This window comes from Canis lupus, chromosome 4, assembly GCF_003254725.2.
Source record: "Canis lupus dingo isolate Sandy chromosome 4, ASM325472v2, whole genome shotgun sequence".
Lineage (NCBI taxonomy): Eukaryota > Metazoa > Chordata > Mammalia > Carnivora > Canidae > Canis > Canis lupus.
The window spans coordinates 55,273,113-55,296,079 of NC_064246.1; the positions used below are offsets into that span (position 1 = coordinate 55,273,113).

The following is a 22,967-nucleotide window of genomic DNA, read 5'->3' on the forward strand; positions in this document are numbered from 1 at the left end:
AAGGGAGATGGAGTCTAAAATATGCCCTTTCAGAGCCTAAGCCCTACAGTGGGCTCCGTGCTCAGTGAGGAGTCTGCTTCTCCCTCTGCCCCTGCCACCCCCCTTCCCACTCATGATCTCTCTCTCTCTCTCTCAAATAAATAAATAAATAAATAAATAAATAAATAAATAAATAAATAAATAAATAAAATCTTTTTTTGTGTTAATATAATAGCTCTTACTGGGGCAGAGCCTAAGGATCCCCATACCCCTTAAAAAGAAAGACAAAGAGATTTCAGCCTCTGCTCATTCTCCACGGGGATAAGGGTCTTTGTAATGATTTGGGACCCAGATAAATTTATTCAGGGATCTTTAGGAAGCCTCTTGGGAAACATCCCAGCCACATACTCTATCACTAGCACAAGTGCTTCTGACTAGCTTTGACTCCTTCCACCATGTCTCACCAGTCTGTCGTTTATAAACTCTCAGGTAGGTTATCCTCTTTAATTTCTAACCTCTTGGGTCGGTTTATGTAACGAGTGAAATTGAGATAAAGTCCTCAGAGTATTTCAGACAATAATTGTTTTGTCTTAAACATATAGCTTAACAAATAAATATAGCTTAAACAAATAGCTTAAACAAATAAATATAGGTTTTCTATTTTAAAAAATAAATTAATTCATTAAATTAAATAATAGCTTTTATTACATTCCAGAAACTATTCTTGGCACTTCATCCATTTTATGTGATTAATAGCATATTGTGAACATATCTTTATGGCATTCCAAATTATTCAAACACGTGTTTTAATGGCTATGTAGCATAGCATCACATGATACGTTATCAGAGCCATGGTATCCGATGTACTAGCAGCTGCCTGCACAAGCCATGGGACTGGATGGGGTAATTCTCTCTGGAGCAAGAGGAGCCTTTTCTAAGTCCCACAAAGGTGCTACTTTGGCTAGAAAATGCCAAAAAGTAATATAACCTATTCAGCTCCCCATTACTGGAATGCCTCAGGTCATTTTCGATTCTTACTATTATAAATATCTTTAAGCATAACTAGTTAAAGAATACCAATTTTTTTGAGGCTCTTGTTGCTGAACTGCTCTCCTACCAAATGCTTCAGAGTGCTCTTTTCTCTACAGCTTCTCAATGCTAGGTGTTTCCAGTCTCTCTAATCCTAGACAATTGTGTGACAAGTGCACAGTTTTAAAGTGCAATATTTGATTATTAGAGAGAATGAATATTTTTAAATGCTTATTTAAAATATGTATTTCTTCCCTTAATCATTGCCTACCTATATTTCCTACCTTTTCTATTGGGATATTAGTCTTATTGATTTTTTTTTTATTTTTTTTATTTTTTTTTAATTTTTTTATTTATTTATGATAGTTACAGAGAGAGAGAGAGGCAGAGACACAGGCAGAGGGAGAAGCAGGCTCCATGCACCGGGAGCCCGATGTGGGATTGGATCCCGGGTCTCCAGGATCGCGCCCTGGGCCAAAGGCAGGCGCCAAACCGCTGTGCCACCCAGGGATCCCTCTTATTGATTTTTTAAAAGATTTTATTTATTTATTTGTGAGAGACACAGAATGAGAGGCAGAGACATAGCCAGAGGGAGAAGCAGGCTCCCTGTGGAGAGCCTGATGTAGGACTCTATCCCAGAGCCCCAGGATCACTACCTAAGCCAAAGGTCCATGTTCAACCACTGAGCCCTGGTCTTGTTGATTTTCAGGGCTCTTTGTAGTTCAAGAATGTTAACCCATTACCTGCCATATATTTAAAAAATGTTTCCCCAATTGAATATTGCCTTTTGATTTTGCTTTGATACTTTAAAATTTGTATGTTATCTTTAATGTGAGAGCAGTCAAATCAATTGATGTTTTCTTTCTTTTTTTTTTAAGATGGAATTTTTATTTTTTTATTTTATTTTTTTTAGATTTATTTTTTATTGGTGTTCAATTTACTAACATACAGAATAACCCCCTGTGCCCGTCACCCATTCACTCCCACCCCCCGCCCTCCACCCTTCTACCGCCCCTCGTTCATTTCCCAGAGTTAGCAGTCTTTACGTTCTGTCTCCCTTTCTGATATTTCCCACACATTTCTTCTCCCTTCCCTTATATTCCCTTTCACTATTATTTATATTCCCCAAATGAATGAGAACATATAATGTTTGTCCTTCTCCGACTGACTGACTTCACTCAGCATAATACCCTCCAGTTCCATCCACGTTGAAGCAAATGGTGGGTATTTGTCATTTCTAATGGCTGAGTAATATTCCATTGTATACATAATCCACATCTTCTTTATCCATTCATCTTTCGTTGGACACCGAGGCTCCTTCCACAGTTTGGCTATCGTGGCCATTGCTGCTATAAACATCGGGGTGCAGGTGTCCCGGCGTTTCATTGCATTTGTATCTTTGGGGTAAATCCCCAACAGTGCAATTGCTGGGTCGTAGGGCAGGTCTATTTTTAACTGTTTGAGGAACCTCCACACAGTTTTCCAGAGTGGGTGCACCAGTTCACATTCCCACCAACAGTCTAAGAGGGTTCCCTTTACTCCGCATCCTCTCCAACATTTGTTGTTTCCTGCCTTGTTAATTTGCCCCATTCTCATTGGTGTGAGGTGGTATCTGATTGTGGTTTTGATTTGTATTTCCCTGATGGCAAGTGATGCGGAGCATTTTCTCATGTGCATGTTGGCCATGTCTATGTCTTCCTCTGTGAGATTTCTCTTCATGTCTTTTGCCCATTTCATGATTGGATTGTTTGTTTCTTTGCTGTTGAGTTTAATAAGTTCTTTATAGATCTTGGAAACTAGCCCTTTATCTGATAGGTCATTTGCAAATATCTTCTCCCATTCTGTAGGTTGTCTTTTAGTTTTGTTGACTGTATCCTTTGCTGTGCAAAAGCTTCTTATCTTGATGAAGTCCCAATAGTTCATTTTTGCTTTTGTTTCTTTTGCCTTCGTGCATGTATCTTGCAAGAAGTTACTGTGGCCGAGTTCAAAAAGGGTGTTGCCTGTGTTCTTCTCTAGGATTTTGATGGAATCTTGTCTCCCATTTAGATCTTTCATCCATTTTGAGTTTATCTTTGTGTATGGTGAAAGAGAGTGGTCTAGTTTCATTTTTCTGCATGTGGATGTCCAATTTTCCCAGCACCATTTATTGAAGAGACTGTCTTTCTTCCAATGGATAGTCTTTCCTCCTTTATCGAATATTAGTTGACCATAAAGTTCAGGGTCCACTTCTGGGTTCTCTATTCTGTTCCACTGATCTATGTGTCTGTTTTTGTGACAGTACCACACTGTCTTGATGACCACAGCTTTGTAGTACAACCTGAAATCTGGCATTGTGATGCCCCCAGATATGGTTTTCTTTTTTAAAATTCCCCTGGCTATTCGGGGTCTTTTCTGATTCCACACAAATCTTAAAATAACCTTACACATAAAGGAGCTAGAGAAAAAACAGCAAATAGATCCTACACCCAAGAGAAGAAGGGAGTTAATAAAGATTCAAGCAGAACTCAACGAAATCGAGACCAGAAGAACTGTGGAACAGATCAACAGAACCAGGAGTTGGTTCTTTGAAAGAATTAATAAGATAGATAAACCATTAGCCAGCCTTATTAAAAAGAAGAGAGAGAAGACTCAAATTAATAAAATCATGAATGAGAAAGGAGAGATCACTACCAACACCAAGGAAATACAAACGATTTTAAAAACATATTATGAACAGCTATACGCCAATAAATTAGGCAATCTAGAAGAAATGGATGCATTCCTGGAAATCCACAAACTACCAAAACTGGAACAGGAAGAAATAGAAAACCTGAACAGGCCAATAACCAGGGAGGAAATTGAAGCAGTCATCAAAAACCTCCCAAGACACAAGAGTCCAGGGCCAGATGGCTTCCCAGGGGAATTTTATCAAACGTTTAAAGAAGAAACCATACCTATTCTCCTAAAGCTGTTTGGAAAGATAGAAAGAGATGGAGTACTTCCAAATTCGTTCTATGAGGCGAGGCCAGCATCACCTTAATTCCAAAACCAGACAAAGACCCCACCAAAAAGGAGAATTACAGACCAATATCCCTGATGAACATGGATGCAAAAATTCTCAACAAGATACTGGCCAATAGGATCCAACAGTACATTAAGAAAATTATTCACCATGACCAAGTAGGATTTATCCCTGGGACACAAGGCTGGTTCAACACCCGTAAAACAATCAATGTGATTCATCATATCAGCAAGAGAAAAACCAAGAACCATATGATCCTCTCATTAGATGCAGAGAAAGCATTTGACAAAACACAGCATCCATTTCTGATCAAAACTCTTCAGAGTGTAGGGATAGAGGGAACATTCCTCGACATCTTAAAAGCCATCTATGAAAAGCCCATAGCACATATCATTCTCAATGGGGAAGCACTGGGAGCCTTTCCCCTAAGATCAGGAACAAGACAGGGATGTCCACTCTCACCACTGCTAGTTCAACATAGTACTGGAAGTCCTAGCCTCAGCAATCAGACAACAAAAAGACATTAAAGGCATTCAAATTGGCAAAGAAGAAGTCAAACTCTCTCTCTTCACCGATGACATGATACTCTACATAGAAAACCCAAAAGTCTCCCCCCCAAGATTGCTAGAACTCATACAGCAATTCGGTAGCGTGGCAGGATACAAAATCAATGCCCAGAAGTCAGTGGCATTTCTATACACTAACAATGAGACTGAAGAAAGAGAAATTAAGGAGTCAATCCCATTTACAATTGCACCCAAAAGTATAAGATACCTAGGAATAAACCTAACCAGAGAGGTAAAGGATCTATACCCTAAAAACTACACAACACTTCTGAAAGAAATTGAGGAAGACACAAAGAGATGAAAAATATTCCATGCTCATGGATTGGCAGAATTAATATTGTGAAAATGTCAATGTTACCCAGGGCAATATACACGTTTAATGCAATCCCTATCAAAATACCATGGACTTTCTTCAGAGAGTTAGAACTAACTGATGTTTTCATTTATGGCTTCTGCCTTTACTTTGATGTTTAAAACGCTTTCTCCAGCCCGACTCAGATCACCATTTGTTCATTTTTGATTAAACATCTCCTATCTGTAACCTAGGTCCTTTTAAGTTGGCCTTGGTTTATAAGATTCAGAATCTGTTAACTTGTGTTAAACCATGTGGCTGCTTTGGCTAACAGAGCATTGGATTGGGAGTGGAGAGCTGGACCAAGAAATGGGAGAAATTAATCTTCAATAGACTTTGTCTCTCTGTGCCTAAATCCTCTGTGTGTAAAACGTAGAAATTTGCATTTGGGCCCCAATTTTACCTTTTTTTTTCTATTGTAAAATATGGCACATATACAGAAGGCTGCAGAGTGATAAGTAATCATAAGACAACCATCCATATAACTGTTATCTATATTATTGAGATGGAAATAGAGATGGTGGGGGAGGGGAGGAGGGAGGGGGAAGAGGAAAGAGGGGGAGGGAGAGAGAAGAGAGATTCCTGTTCCAAGTCCTTTCTCAAGGACACACTCTCCTTAGCTCTTGGTAATCATCATCCTATGTATAATCACTATGTTAAGGTCTTCACTTCCTTACTGTGCTTAACGCTTTTATCCCCTATGCATTCATCACCTATAATTCCCACATATTTCTAAGTTTTTAATGGTTTGATTTTTTCCATTCATATCTATAATCCATTTAGAATTTATCTTATTTCATGGTGTGAGAAATCAAAAGTTATTTTTCTTCAGGTGGTTTAACAATTATTTAGGCACTGCATATAGCACAATGCTTTCTTCCTGAACTGTGCTTTTAAAAGTCCGGTTTCTTGGGATGTAATCTGTACTTTGTAAGAGTATAGTTCTGTGAGTTTTGACCAACATAGACAGTTGTATAGCCACCACCACAAGCAAGACACAGAGATGGAGTATTTCCATCATCCCACCAAGCTCACTTGAGCCCTTTTGTAGTCAGCCCCACATTCCAACACCCCAGCCCCTGGCATCCACACATCTGTTTGCTGTCCCTATACTTTTGCCTTTTCCTGCTTATCAACCTAATATGAGCATACAGCATATAGCCTTTTGAGTCTGGCTTCTTCACTTAGCATGATGCTTTTGAGATTTATCCACGTTGTTGCTTGCATCAGTAATTCATCCTTTTTATTGATAAGTAGTATTCCACTATATGGACGCATCATGATTTATAGGTCCAATCTTTCCCCATGAAGGATGATTGGAGCTATAGGGCTTTTGTAGATATCCTTTATCAGGCTGAGGAAGTTCTAGTTTGCAGAGAATTTTTAATCACAAATGGATGTTCAATTTTATCAAATGCCTTTCATGCATCTACTGAGCTATGCATCTCTGTCTGCCCTGGGAATAACAGACTTGACCACCCTAGAGACTTGAAGCTTCAGTCTGAATTCCAGGGAAAATTGCCCAGTGAAGTGGGCAGAGCCTCGGGCCCCATCTCACTTTTGAGCCCTGTGAACAAGTGAGTTTGCTGCCCTACCCCTGGGAGCTTAAGGGTTCTGATTCCTAAAAGAGGAATCCAGAGAAGTACATGGCATTTTGTATCCCCAACAGCCATTACTTGCCTCTCTCCTGCCTGCACCTCTGAGGCCAGGCTGGGGAGAGGCAGTCTCCAGCCCCCTGTATTTCTTGTGAGCATCTGGTGGAAGTCTGTGGGAAAGAGTTGACAGCTGAGTGTGAATTCCTTGGGTACAGCTATTCCAGATTGACACACTAACACACAGGTGGATTTTGAGAGTGTTACAGTTTCACTGGTTTCTTACCCACCCGGACCACCATGGAAGCTGTGAGGCCCACCTCACCTCAAAGGGACTTGTGTCTCTTCTGAATCAGATGATTCAGTGGCCTCACATCCTCATTTTTCTCCTGGGCTTAACAAAAGTCATGATTTTGCAGTTTATCTGTCATTTCCTCATTATTAGGGCAGGAGTGATGTGCCTCACAGCTTTCTATACCTTAAGCAGAAGCAAAAGAACATTTAAATCCCACCTTTATCCTATATCAAACGTATATACTTGAGCCTGTTTGGGGGCTATTTTTATTCTTACAAAAGAACCATGCTACTTTGATAATAAATCTTTCTTTCTTTCTAGCACTGTAAGTCACCCTTCAATCTTCCAAAAATTCTTCAGCCTTTTATTAATCTTCCCAGGTGACCTTAGAATTATATTGTCTAGTTAAAAAAAATACTTTTGACATTTTTATTAGAATTGAAATGGCAGCATTATTGAGTTATGCTATCCAAGAATGTGGTATGCCCTACCATTTATTTAAGTCTTCATGTCTCCCAGTGAAGTTTTAGTTTTATTTATATGGGTTCTGCATACTTTTCTTATGCCAAGCTTATTCCTAGATATTTTATGCTAGCCTCTATCTTAATGCCTTTTTTAAATTGTATTTTCTAACTGATGATTGTTGATTTAAAAGATAAGCATTGATTGTGTATACTGATTTTGTAACCAGAACTGCCTTATTAAACTCCTTACTTCTAATTATTTTTTGGTTGATTTTCTTGGATTCCCAGGAAGGCAATTATATGCAAGTAATAATCTATCTCCTCCTTTCTGATGATTTTTCTCTTATTTCATTTTGTCTTACTGCTTTCACTAAACTTCTGGGAAATACTAAATGACTATGGATAGTGGGTAAATGAGACTTGTACTTGACTTTGGTGGGGAACACCGAGTTTCACCATTAAGTATGATGATACCCGGGGCAAAAACAATGAATGTGCTTACTCAACAGCCACTCCAATCTCCTTCTAGATTGCACTTGAGAAAGAAAAGAGCAGCCTTTGACATTCGGAAGCTGGCCAAGCATTCAACACTAAGCTATATTGTTCTCCTATTGGTCATAAACCATCTCACAGAATACCAGCCCAGACAAGGTCACTCTGATACCATGATTAAATGAGATAAAGCAAGTGCACACCATAATTTTGTCTAAACACAAACAAAATTAAGGTCATTGTGCCACCCACAAAATACCAAACATCTTTCTCTCTTGGCTAAAATAAGTGACTGTTAATTCTTTACCAATTACACCTGTTTTCTCACTCTATTTGCCTATATATAAAATTTATCGAGATATTCAATCATAAAATCACACACACACTTGCAGATGGCACCCTACGTAGAGTGAATCCTTTCTTCCTTAGGCCCTCCACAAATCACACAACCAAAGGCCAAATCCTGTAATATGTTCTATCTAACATCCTCTTGTTGAGGGTTCCCCATGGTTCCCTATGATGTGTGTTCTTGCTCACTGCAACAAGTAAGATTATGGTTATTTTCACGGCAGTCTCTGGCTGGAGGACACAGATACACTTTAAGAGTACAGAGAATTAAAAAGTGTATTTCTAGACACACTTATAGCTAAGGTTCAAGTCATATGATACTCCTGCCAGTCATTTAAACCTTTCAGAGATTCAGATAAGAAAGAGAACAATGTGAGGAGGGGGTCAAAGACAGAGAGAGTACATATTCTAGAAAGCACAGTGCATAGACATCTGGCCCTTTTCGAGCAGCTACAATAGATCCTGGTATCAAGCCTATAGCATCATAAGTAGTCTTTCCACTAGAACAGCCTTTTTTTTTTTTTAAGATTTTATTTATTTATTCATGAGAGACAGAGACACAGGCAGAGACACAGGCAGAGGGAGAAGCAGGCTCCATGCAGGGGGCCTGACGTGGGACTCAATCCTGGGACTCCAGGATCACGCCCTGGGCCGAAGGCAGATGCTCAACCACTGAGCCACCCAGGTATCCCCACTAGAACAATCCTGTTGCAGTAGAGGGAATTTTTTTTGTGGCTATATCATCTGGTTGCATGTAGCTTTAAAATCTTAGTTCTTGGGCCTTCTTAGAAATCCTTTGAGGAATGCCTGGGTGGCTCAGTGTTTGAGCTTCTGCCTTAAGCTCAGGTCATGATCCCGGAGTCTGGGATCAAGTCCTGCATTGGGCTCCCTGATGAACAGGGAGCCTGCTTCTCCCTCTGCCTGTCTCTGCCTCTTTGTGTGTGTGTGTCTCCCATGAATAAATAAATAAAATATTTTAAAATAAGAAATAAAAAAAACTTGGTTTAAAAAAAGAAATCCCTTGAACTATCTAATATTCCCTAATAATTCCCTTTTGCTTAAATTAGTCTTATAAGATGTTGGAATTAGAAGTTTGCTGCCTTAGTGTAGTGTCTTACTGTTACAGCTGTCAGGATGCCAAAATGATTATAAGGGCATCATTTCCATTCTCAAATATTACTCAAGTTCATCTTTTGGCCAATTCTAACCCAGAATCATACAGAAAGGCAGATTCTGTGAAATATAGTTTCAGGTCAGACAAGTGGGCAATAGGATGATCTAGCACATTCCTACATAGGATTCTTCATTTTCTCTGCATGCTTTATGTCTTTTTCTCATACCTATTTTTTGATTTGTAATTCTTGATTGGACTCACAGCGTCTGTCCACTTCAGGAATTTTTTTTCTTATCAAAGAAAAAAGAGTTAGGAGTGTTCCATTATCAAGTAGACTATGTTTGAATTTTCTTAAAAAGAACAAATTTCCAGCTTTAAGGCAGTAGGATTTTTAAGTCGTCTATATAACTGTTATTTGGGAGAATCTAGTGAGGCCTTCTTTGTGATAAGTCTGGAATCAATTTTATAAATTGATTTTTAAATCAAAAGCATCTGATAATAGGTATTCTCTGTAGGGTACAAAGTTTGAAATATTTATCACAACTATTATTATAAAACAAACCACCTTAAATCTCATTGGCTTATACAATAAGAGCTTATTACTCTTCATGAGTCCATAGGTCAGTTGTGGTGATTTGTTTGTTGTTTGTTTGTTTGTTTAAGATTTTTTTGGGGGGGCGGCCCAGATGGCTCAGCAGTTTAGTGCTGCCTTCAGCCCAGGGCCTGATCCTGGAGAGCTGGGATGGAGTCCCACCTCAGGTTCCCTGCATGGAACCTGCTTCCCCCTCTGCCTGTGTCTCTGCCTCTCTCTCTCTCTGTGTGTGTCTCTCATGAATAAATAAATAATAAAATATTCTAATAAAAGAGTTTTTTTGTTCACTCTTAAAAAAAAGAGTTCATTTTGTTCAAACATGAACATTCAGGGCAGCTTTATTTGTAGTAGCCCTGTGGTAGGCTGGTTCTTGTCCACTTGATTCTATCAACTCTGTCATTTCTGAGTCCGTTTCAATTATTTTTCTTTTCATTAGGGGTCGTATTTTCCTGCCTCTTTGCATGCCTGGTAAGGTTTGTTTGGCTGCCAGACATTGCGAACTGTTGGTTGTTGGATTTAAAAAGAAAATTGTACTTAAATAATTTTAAGCTTTGTTCTAAGATACAGTTAAGTTGCATAGAAGTAGCTTGATTCTTTGACTTGCTTTCAAGCTCCAAGCCAATCCAGAACATCCTTTAGTCTAAGGCTAATTTGGCCCTACTACTGAGGTGACACCCCTTTGGAGGGGCAAAGGAGATCTTTCACTTCAGGCTGGTGAGAGCAGGAACTACTTCCTTGAGCTGTGTGAGCGCCAGGGATCAGCCTGCCTGTTCCTGTGCCTGCTTGTTTCCTCACACACCTTCGCTGATCAGTCTGGTAAAGACGAGGTGAGGGCTCAGAAGCAGTCTGTTGATGCAGCTCTCTCCTCTGCAGCACTCTGCCCCACAGAGCCTGGCCAACGTGGACTTCCAAAACTCTGAACTCTGGTCCTCAATTCAGAGATCGCTTTGTTTCCCTTCTTTTAGAAGTCCTTTTCCTATGTGACTGTTGTCCAAAGTCTAAAAACCATTATTTCATATATTCTGTCTGTGGGTTTTTTTTTTTTTATTTAAGACAGGAGGATAAATCTAGTCCCTGTTACTCCATTATGGACAAAAATGGAAGTCTTTGCTCTCTTTTTTTGCCTGTGTGTCTAAAACCCCAACTACTTAGAAAATATTTTAAGATAACACAATATGTATTTGAAGAAGTAGATGTGACAAAATTCTAATCCATGAATACATAAGCTAACATTTAATAAAAAGGGGGCAGAGAGCAAATTGTGGCCAGATAGATAAATGAACTTAAATTGTTTAATCAGAATTTCTTATCCTGGGGGTCTACTATAAATACTTGGAATTTATAGATGACCTTCAGGAGGTTTAGAAATTTTCTCAAATTGTGGGTATTTGTCATTTCTAATGGTCAAATTGACTTCAGAATATGTTCATCTATATGTGTATTCAACAACCCTTTTATTTAATGCCTTTTCCTTACCTTCTTTGACATAAATTTTGCCATCCCTAACTGGAGGGTATTTTGCTGAGTGAAGTAAGTCAATCGGAGAAGGACAATCATCACATGGTTTCACTCATTCGGGGAATATAAAAAATAGTGAAAGGGAATAAAGGGGCAAAGAGAAAAAATGAGTGGGAATTATCAGAGAAGGGTACAGAACATGAGAGACTCCTAACTTTAGGAAACGGACAAGGGGTAGTGGAAAGGGAGGTGGGCGGGGGGGTTGGGGTGACTGGGTGATGGGCACTGAGGGGGGCACTTAACGGGATGAGCCCTGGGTGTTATACTATATGTTGGCAAACTGAACTCCAATAAAAAATATACAAAAAAAATTGCCATCCCTTATTTTCCAGAGTGAAATTTTTATGAGTCTCCATGGGACATAAGTGAAAATAATGATTCATTCAAGTCCCTACTGGAAAAACATTAATATATATATTTTTTTTTACTTGGGGGCACTTGGGTGGCTCAGTCAGTTAAGCCTCTACCTTCCACTCAGTCATGATCCTGGGGTTCTGAGATCAAGTCCTGCTGAGCGGGGAACCCACTTCTCCCTCTCCCTCTGCTGCTTTCCCTGCTTCTGCTCTCTTGCTCTCTCTCTCTCTCTCTCTCTCTCTCTGTCAAATAAATAAGTAAAATCTTTAAATTTTATTTATTTATTTTACTTGTAAGGAGGGCTCTCTGGCCTGGGAGCTGCCACAAAGTAGTGTAGGGATCACCAGGATCGCACTGCTAGAGATCATTCTCCTTGGAGTACATTTGGAAAAGGGTAGGAAGAAAGACTGCAAATGCAGGAGCCAGCCTAGGGCCTTTCATTGGCAGGGAACAAAAGCTCACACAGAAGTGGCATAACCTGGTAGCAGCTTTTCCTGGTGCTGCAGCATAGAATCCACACATTCTGCAGGTGAGGGACTGTTTTTTCTGGGACAAAGGGCACTAGTCAGAGTGCAACAAGCCTCTAACCCAGAAGAGGGAGCAGATCCAAGTAGTGCCAGCTCTTTTAAGATTTAAAGGTTTGCATCCCAGCCTTGCTGGAGATAAACACAGGAGAGCTGGGCACCAGTCACCCTAACAGCCCTTGCTTTTCCATGAGGGCTTCCAGAACAGCGAGGAGTATGAGATACCCTGTCCAGAGAGGAGAGTGTGGGATGGCACCATTTTACCCTGCTACCAATAGGGTGGGATATCAGAGTACAACACAGAGGCCCCTAATAGAGGGAGGAGCCCCTCAAACCCTGCCCCACTGTGCGTGGCAAGTGCATTTTTACTGGGGCAGGACTAACTCTGAGTCTGCTCAGCCAGCAGCCTCTCTCCCAGGAAAGCAGCAAAGGCAGCACCCTGCATGCGCCAAGTCTGCTGATCATACAGTGGCCCCCACAGTAGCCCCTTCGGTTCCGGGAGAAATAGGACCAGGCTGTAATTTTTTTTTCTTCCTTTGGAATCAAGGTTATAGTTTTGTGTGTATTTATTAGTTTGTTTCTTCATTTCCTTTTTTCTTTCTCTTTAAATCAGGCTTTTAAAAAGAAATAAATAAAAAATAAATCAGGCTTTTTTCTTTTATTTTTTTTTCCTTTCTTTTTCTTTGGAATCAGGCTTATAGTTTTGTTTTTGATTGTTTAGTTTTTTTCATTCTCTCTCATTTCTTTTTATTTCTGGAGGCTTTTTCTTCCCTTTCTGTCTTTTTTCTCTTTCTTTCTTTCCTTTTTTCCAAGCCTTTTTTTCCCCAAGCCTTCTTCAACAAACAAATCAAACCACTCCTAGATGAAGGCCCAGGCACTCCTCACCCAAGGCAAGGAGGAATTCTGCAGAGGACAGACCAATGGGAAAGAGCAGCCAAAACACAACAGCAGAGACCACATAACATACGCCAGAAACACTTCCTGAAGTGTAATACCCTGGACAGTGTATGACCTCTTCTTAATATAGCATTACTCTGAGGTGCAGGAAACATAACAAGCTTTCATAACATGCAAAAGATAGAAACTTAGCCAAAATGACAAGATGGAGGAATTCTCCCTAAAAGAAAGGTCAGGAAGATATCACAGCCAGGAACTCCCTGAAAATAGATATAAGCAATATATCTGAACAAGAATTTAGATCAGCAGTCATAAGACTACTAGCTGGATTTGATAAAGCATAGAAGACAGCAGATAAATCCTGGCTACAGAAATAAAAGACCTAAAAACTAGTCAGGCTGAAATTTTAAAAATGTATAACTGAGAAGCAAAACCAACTGGATGTAATCATAATGAGTATAGAAGAATCAGAGGATCAAATACACAATATACAAGATTAAACTATGGAAAATAATGAAGCTGAAGAGAAGAGGGAAAGAAAACTATTAGATCATGAATAGAGACGTAGGGAACTCAGCAAATCCATAAAACAAAATATATCCATATCATAGGAGCCCCAGAAGAGGAACAGGAAAAAGAGCACAAGGGTTATTTGCACAAATTATAACTGAGAACGTTCCTAATCTGAGGAAGGAAATAAGCATTCAAGTCCAAAAGGCACAGAGAACTTCCCTTAAAATCATCAAAAACAGGTCAATACCAAAACATATCACAGTGAAACTTGCAAAATACAAAGGTAAAGAAAGAATTCTGAAAGCAACTAGAGAAAGAAAGTCCTTAACCTACAAGGGTAGATACACAATGCTGGCAGCAGACCTGTCCACAGAGACCTAGCAGGCCAGAAAGAAGTGGCATGATATATTCAATGTGCTAAATGGTGAAAATATGCAGCCAAGGACATTCTATTTGGCAAGGCTGTCACTCAGAAAAGAAGGCAAGATAAAGAGTTTCTAAGACAAGCAAAAACTAAAGGACTTTGTGAACACTAAATCAGCTCTGCAAGAAATACTATAGGGGACCCTTTGAGCAGGAAAAAAGAGACCAAAGCAACAAAGACTAGAAAAGAACAGAGACAATCTACAGGAACAGTGACTTTACATGTAATATAATGGCACTAAATTCATATCTATCAACAATTACTCTGAATGTAAATGGACTAAATGCTCCAATCAAAAAACATAGGTATCAGAATGGATTAAAAAAACAAGACTCAATGATAGACTGCTTACAAGAGACTCATCTTAGACACAGAGACACCTCCAGATTGAAAATGAGGGGGTGGAGAACAATTTATCATGCTAATGGACATCTAAAGAAAGCTGGAGTAACCATCCTTATGTCAGACAAACTAGATTTTAAACAAAAGACTGTAATAAGAGACAAAGAAGGATATTATATCATAAAAAAGGGTCTAGGGGCAGCCCGGGTGGCTCAGTGGTTTAGCGCCACCTTCAGCCCAGGGCCTGATCCTGAAGACCAAGGATCAAGTCCCACATCGGGCTTTCCTGCATGGAGCCTGCTTCTCCCTCTGCCTGTGTCTCTGCCTCTCTTTCTTTCTCTGTATCTCTCATGAATAATAAATAAAATCTTTTTTTAAAAAAATAAAGGGTCTAACTGAAAAGATCTAAAAAGTGTAAATATTTATGCCCCTGACTTAGAAGCAGCCAAATATATAAATCCATTAAAAACAAACTTAAAGAAACTAACTGATAAAAATACAATAAAAGCAAGGGACTTTAACAACCCACTCATAGCAATGGAGAGATCATCTAAGCAGAAGATCAATAAGGAAACAACAGCTTTAAATGGCTCACTGGACAGATGGACTTAGCAGATATACTTAGAGCATTTCATCCTAAAGCAACAGAATACATATTCTTTTCAAGTTCACATCACCAACATTCTCTAGAATAGATCACATACTGGGTCATAAATCAGGCCTCAGACAGTGCAAAAAGACTGAGATCATACCATGCATATTTTTAGACCACAATGCTATGAAACCTGAAGTCAATCACAAGAAAAAATTTGGAAGGACCACACTCATTCTTTGGTAGGATGTTTTTTAACCTCTAGGTGTTTGTGGTCCTTCCAAATTTACGTGGAAGCAAATGAAAATGAAAATGAAAATACAACAGTCCAAAACCTTTGGGATGCCGCAAAAGTGGTTCTAAGAGGGAAGTATATAGTAATACAGGCCTTCATCAAGAAAAAAGAAAAGTCTCAAATATACAACCTAAACTTACACCTAAAGGAGCTGGAAAAATAACAGCAAATAAAACCTCAATCCAGTAGAATGGAAATAGTAAAGATTAGAGGAAAAATCAATGATATAGAAATTTTAAAAAAATAGAACAGATCAACAAAACTAGGAACTGGTTCTTTGAAAGAATTAATAAGACTGATAAACCCCTAGCCAGACTTATCAAAAAGAAAAGAGAAAGGACCCAGATAAACAAAATTATAGATGAAAGAAGAGCGATCACAACCAAGACTGCAGAAATACAAACAATTATAAGAGAACAGTATGAGCAACTGTATGCCAATAAATTAAGCAATCTGGAAGATATAGATAAATTTCTAGAAACATATACACTTAAACTGAAACAGGAAAAAATAGAAAATCTGAAGAGATCCATAACCAGCAAAGAAATTGAATCATTAATCAAAAATCTCCCAACAAACAAGAGTCCAGGGCCAGATAGCTTCCCAGGGGAATTCTATCAAATATTTATTTTTTTTTTAATTTTTTAAACTTTTATTTATTTATGATAGGCACACAGTGAGAGAGAGAGAGAGGCAGAGACACAGGCAGAGGGAGAAGCAGGCTCCATGCACCGGGAGCCCGACGTGGGATTCGATCCCGGGTCTCCAGGACCGCGCCCTGGGCCAAAGGCAGGCGCCAAACCGCTGCGCCACCCAGGGATCCCTCTATCAAATATTTAAAGAAGAAGTTATACCTATTCCTCTGAAACTGTTCCAAAAAATAGAAATGGATGGAAAACTTCCAAACTCATTCTATGAGGCCAGCAATACCCTGATCCCAAAATCAGACAAAGACCCCATCAAATACAATGGAATATTACTCAGCCATTAGAAATGCCAAATACCCACCATTTGCTTCAACATGGATGGAACTGGAAGGTATTATGCTGAGTGAAATGAGTCAATTGGAGAAGGACAAACATTATATGTTCTCATTCATTTGGGGAATATAAATAATAGTGAAAGATAATAGAAGGGAAGGGAGAAGAAATGGGTAGGAAATATCAGAAAGGGAGACAGAACTTAAAGACTCCTAACTCTGGGAAATGAACTAGAGGTGGTGGAAGGGGAGGAGGGAGGTCGGTGGGGGGTGAATGGGTGATGGGCAATGAGGGGGGCACATGACGGATGAGCACTGGGTGTTATTCTGTATGTTGGCAAATTGAACACCAATAAAAAATAAATTTATTATTTAAAAAGGTAAAATAAAATAAAATTTCTTTTAAGTATCATGGAAAAAAAAAAAGACCCCATCAAAAAGGAGAATTACAGATGAATATGCCCAATGAACATGGATGCAAAAATTCTCAGCAACATACTAGCTAATGGCATCCAACAGTACATTAAAAGGATTACTCACCATGATCCAGTGGGATTTATTCCTAGGCTTCAGGGGTGGTTGAACATCCACATATCAATCAGTGTGATACACCACATTAAAGAAGAAATGATAAGAACCACATGATCCTCTTGAAAGTTGCAGAAAAAGCATTTGATAAAATATAGCATCCTTTCTTGATTGAAAAAAAAAAACTCTCAAAAAAGTAGGGATAGAAGGAACATACCTCAACATCATAAAGGCCTATACAAAAGACCCACAGCTAATATCATCCTCAATAGGGAAAAACTGACAGCTTTTCCCCCAAGGTCAGGAATATGACAGGGAGGTACACACTTACCACTGTTGTTCAGCATAATGCTAAAAGTCCTAGCCTCACCAATCAGACAAGAAGAAGAAATAAAAGGAATCCAGACCAGCAAGAAAGAAGTCAAACTTATACTCTTCCTAGATGGCATGATATTCTATGTAGAAAACCCAAAAGACTCCACCAAAAAATTGCCAGAATTGATACATGAATTCAGCAAAGTTGCAGGATATAAAATCAATGCACAGAAGTCTGTTGCATTTCTATACACCAATAATAAAGAAGCAGAAAGATAAATCAAGGAATTGATCCCATTTATAATTGCCTCCAAATCCATAAGATCTCTAGGAATAAATCTAACCAAAGAAGGAAAAGATCTATCAAAATCCTAGAGAACACAGGCAGCAACCTCTTTGACCCTGGCCTCTGCAACTTACTAGACGCATCTCCAGAGGCAAGGGAAACAAAAGCAAAAATGAACTATTGGGACTTCATCAAGATAAAAAGCTTCTCCGTGGCAAAGGAAACAGTCCACAAAACTAAAAGGCAACCTACAGAACGGGATAAGATATTTGATGACTTATCAGATAAAGAGCTAGTCCAAAACCTATAAAGAACTTATCAAACTCAACACCCAAAAAAACAAATAATCCAGTCAAGAAATGGGCAAAAGACATGAACAGACATTTCTCCAAAGAAGATATACAAATGGCCAAAAGTCGCATGGAAAAATGCTCCACATTACTCAGCATCAGGTAAATACAAATCAAAACCACAATGAGATACCAGATTGCTCAAAATGGCTAAAATTAACTCAGAAAATAACAGATGTTGGCATAGATGCAAAGAAAAGGGGAACCTTGCACAGTTTGTAGGAATGCAAGGAAACTGGTACAGTCACTCTGGAAAACAGTGTGGAGGTTCCTCAAAAATTTAAAAATAGAACTACCCTATGACCCAGCAATTGCACTACTACATATTTACCCAAAAGACAGAAAAATAGTGATTCCAAGGGGTACATGCACCCCAATGTTTAGAGGAGTAATGTCCACAATAGCCAAACTATGGACAGAACCCAGATGTCCACTGACAGATGAATGGATAAAGAAGATGAGATATATACATACAACAAATATTACTCAACAATCAAAAGGAATGATATCTTGCCATTTGCAAACACGTGGATGGAACTAGAGTGTATTACACTAAGTAAAAGAAGTCGGTCAAAGAAAGACAAGTATATGATTTCACTCATATGTGAAATTTAAGAAACAAAATAGATGAACATAGGGGAAGGGAAGGAAAAATAAAATAAGACAAAAACAGAGACGGAGATAACCTATAAGAGACTCTGAACTATAGGGAACAAACTGAGGGTTGCCTGGAAGGGAGAGAATGGGGTGAATAGAGTAACTAGGTGATTGGCATAAAAGAGGGCATGTGATGTAATGAACACTGTTACATTCCAATGATGAATCATTAAATATTCCCACTGAAGCTAATAATATACTATACGTTAACTAACTTGATTTTAAATAAAATCTAAAAAAAAAAAACAAATTTTACTTGATGTGCACAAGTGATTCACCTACAGATATTTCTTCTCTTCCATCCAATGTATTTGCAATTCCATTAACAGATATTTCTGATGTTACATATATAACAGAATTCACAATAGGCTGGTTTGACTTAAAAATAAGAAACCTGGGATCCCTGGGTGGCGCAGCGGTTTGGCGCCTGCCTTTGGCCCAGGGCGCGATCCTGAGACCCGGGATCGAATCCCACATCAGGCTCCCGGTGCATGGAGCCTGCTTCTCCCTCTGCCTGTGTCTCTGCCTCTCTCTCTCTCTCTCTCTGTGACTATCATAAATAAATTAAAAAAAAAAAAAAGAAACCTCTTATAGAGACCTAACTCCAGACAGTTATATCAGAGACAGAGACATACAAAAAGAAGCCCAATCCAGAAGTGTTAATAATGTCACCTATGCAACTTTCTCCTGCTTTGGAATGTGTCTGGAAGCTCATCTACTCCAAAAAAAAATTTCCTATTTTAAACCTATATATGTTACTGAGCTAGTCTTAATCAATTAAAATCATTATTACAACCTCTGTATTAAAATTGAAAGAATAAAGTTTACGATTTTTAATTGCTTACAGGAAAAACTCACCCATTTTGTTTTATAATGTTTGCAGTACAATTCACATGCCTTTCCCCTTGAGTTTAGCTGGAGCCTTATAAGGTTTGGTAGATTTGAGTCAGCTCCAAAGACAGCATATTCTCCATCCACATCCCACATCCATCTGAACTTGTGGAAGGATGAAATGGTCCTCATGTTCATACTGTTAAAAATAGAACCCAAGTTGGCATTCTAACACAATTCTTTCTGTATAATGTTTGTTGTTTTTACCCTTTCCCCTCACTGTATCTCTTTAAGGACATAAACTTCCCGTTTTTCAGGGCACCTTGATGTCTGCCTACATAGCCTCATCCCTCCACCTCCCTAACAGTCAGCATGGTAAACCCTTGCAATCACTGACTTAACAGTCAGTCTTTTCCCATCAGTGTGAGCTCCATAGGGCAGGGCTGTTTCCTCTTCCACTGCTTAATTCCTCAGCACCAGGCAGATAATGGCTGCTCAACAAATTATTAAAAAAAAAATCCAAAAGCTAATCACTTTTTAAAAATCTATCATGCTGTAAGTCAGGATGATGGTTACCTTGGGGGAAGGAAGGAGGGTAGTGACTGGGAGGGGGCAGGAAGGGGACTTCAGGACTGCTATCATGTGCTATCCACTGGGTTACTTGAGCATGTTCACCAGCGGATCATTTATTGGGCTATACACTAGTAATTAGTGCACTTTCTGAATATGCTACACTTCAGCAAAAAAAAAAAAAAAAAAAAAAAAAAGGTTTAAGTCTATCATTATCTGATGAAGAAGGAAATGACAAGCATTCAGAAACTGCCATTAAAAATAGTTAACAGGGGTGCCTGGCTGTCTCAGTTGTAGAGCATGCAACTCTTGGATCTCGGAGTCATGAGTTCAAGCCACACATTGGACACAGAGCCTACTTCAAAAATAATAATTAACAGATAATTGTTTCTGAACATGTAAAGTGAAACTTTAAGAACCAAAATGTTCATTTATGTCAGAAAATGCACTCAACCATGGAAACTAATCAGATGTATATACTGCACCAGCACAATGGGGAAGATTCACTGAGATGATGTACATAGAGTGCTTAAGACAGTGCTAGATACACAGAGCTGTACATTCACTATTACACATTTTAACACATCAGAAGCATTTCCAGATGAAAGCTTCACCTTAGATCACAGCAAATTTCCTTCATTAGAATCCAAGGTCTGTTTAGCCCTTAACTCTTTGAAAATAGTTATGGAGTCCACGTCACCACTTGGCTTGCATCATGCCTGAGGAATTCAGAACTCCTGGGCTAAGAATCACGGAACATCTGCACTGAGAGAGCACAAAGACCCTCTAGTCCAGTGATTCTCCAGTATGCACATCACTGGTGCATTTGTTCAAGTGTTCACCTCAGATTCAGATTCACTTAGTGTGAGAGTACCACCCAGGAATTTGCATTTTTTAACCAACTCTTCAAGTGATTCGGAAGGGGTCTAAAAGAAACAATGAACCTCTTGTTTTATAGATGAACAAAATAGAGGCCAGGGAAGGAAGGGACCTGCTCATAGTCTTCTTACTGGTTAGTGAGTATTCAAGGACTAGAATGAAGATTTTACCACTCCAAATAATACTATTTCCATGAATCCATGCCACAGTACCTTAGGACCCAGAATGAATCTGTCCTAAGCCTTAGTGGTTTATTCCACTGAGCCCTTTGTCTTCTCAACCACGCCACAGGTTAACTGGAGAAGCAGCAAAAACCCACCTGTATATTCATTAGGTAGACAGAACCAGGTACTTTAGAAACCTACTTTAAATCATTGCTCCAGGGCAGCCCAAGTGGCTCAGCAGTTTACTGCTGCCTTCAGCCCAGGGTGTGATCCTGGAGACCCAGAATTGAGTCCCATGGCGGGCCCCTGCATGGAGCCTACTTGTGTCTCTGCCTCTCTCTCTCTCTCCTGTGTATTCTCATGAATAAATAAAATCTTTAAAAAAAAAAATCATCACTCCAATATTTTTATACTCTGTGTAACACTGAAATAGTTATTTGAATTCTGTGTGCTTTAGTTTCTTCCTTTATAAAGTGACAAAATAATACCTTTGGTTTGCAGGATACTATGAAGAGTTATGAAAAATACTAGCACAGAGCTCGGCAAATAATGAGGTTCCAGTAAATAGTAGCAATCATTAATGCCATCTTAAAACATGGCACTATAACCACATTCTTCAGACTAGAGGAGTATTCTCAAGTGCGGTTCCATACAAACAAAATCATCCAGAAGTCCTTGTTGTTGTTTTTTTTAAATATAGACTTCTGAAACTCACCCCTCACAAGACCCCGTGAATCAGAGTCATGTGGGAGAGACCCAGAAGACTGGAATAATAAGCAAGTACCCCACGGTCCTCCTCTGTATACCAAAGTTTGAGTAGCATTGGACTAGGGGTGTGGACCAAGGGCTTCTTGTAAGTGAAAACACTTGTATCAATGACAGCCAGGTAGTGCTGAACACTTCAACTTAATACTAACAATTTTCTGTTAATAAGAGGTAAATGAGTGCCACCTACTGCCTTATTTTAGAATGCAATGCTCAGACTGGTTCAATTCTTCTCTAGGTAATTGAATTTACTCTGAAAAATGAATCAATCCTCAACAAGATAACCAAGCAATAGAAAGCATTGTTGGAAGGAGACATGAAAACAGTCTTTATTTAACTAGAAGAAAACTTTCTCAGAGGGTTCTTGGAGTTCTAGATTAATGTATCTAATAAACTTCTGTAATTTCAAGTCACTGCTAAAGCAGTAAAGGAAAATATAATAATGTCTTGCCCACCGGCCTATGCCAACAGTGAAAGTAGAAACAGAACTACAGAATGCCCTAAAATACATGTAGCTATGCTCTCCTCCACCACCTCCTCCCCAGTCCCGAGAAGATCAAGTAAAACAAGAACTTATTCTGCATAAGAATAAGTGTTATTCTGTATAACTTATTCTGTATTTCTTATTCTGTAACATTCTACTCAAGTCCAGTATCAAAACTACCACCTGCTTTTGGAAAGTTAACATTCCCTTCCAAAGGTATTCAAAAAAGCCTTCTGAATTGTAGTGTTACTGTTTAAAGCTGATTTCCCCTTCCAAGTTGCAAATGCACAAATATACCCAGAGGCTCAAAAAAGATGGGCAAAGCCTTATACATATTCATATAAAACAAGCAATTATACTTCATATTGCAATAACTCAATGACAAGTCATAAAAAGCATTTATCTTTAATCTGTTTGTTTTTAAGAAATAAATGGCAAAATATATACACTGTAGAGTCTGAATCCCCCATCACAGAGTGTGAATAATGGTCCGGTTGCGGAGCTCCTGAATATACTCTTTGGCATGGGTGACTGCTGTCTTCCGTGCCTCAGGTGGAGGCGGGGGGCCTTCCACCAACTTCACAAAGTAATGGCAATAAACCTTCTCCATGATCCCAAAGCGTCCTCTGCCATGGTATCGGATGCGTTTCAGGTACTGGCCTCGCCCTGAAGTCGATTCAGCTAGACAGGGAAGACAAAGAGAGTTACAGGAAATGATTACATCCACAAGACTATAGCTCAATCACCTGGGCAATTTTTGTCCTTTCCTTAACTGGATTCTAAGGCCACATGAGTTCATTTGGTGGTGTGAGGAGATTTGTCTCAAAACAGGTATCTCTTGAGTACTTATTAAGGACCTCTATCCTAGGTGCTGGA

The 22,967-nt window shown here is 39.1% G+C and overlaps 1 protein-coding gene across 3 annotated transcripts in view; it reads right to left on the reverse strand.

Moving 5' to 3' along the window:
- Positions 1-22,477: 22,477 nt before the first annotated feature.
- Positions 22,478-22,967, reverse strand: part of MRPL22 (mitochondrial ribosomal protein L22) — a 38,191-nt gene continuing 37,701 nt past the window's right edge. For all 3 annotated transcript variants that reach the window (XM_025434443.3, XM_025434442.3, XM_025434444.3), the window contains one exon: positions 22,478-22,772. In XM_025434443.3, coding sequence (XP_025290228.1) covers positions 22,561-22,772 — 212 coding nt within the window. In that variant the 3' untranslated portion in view covers positions 22,478-22,560. The remainder of the gene's footprint in view (positions 22,773-22,967) is intronic.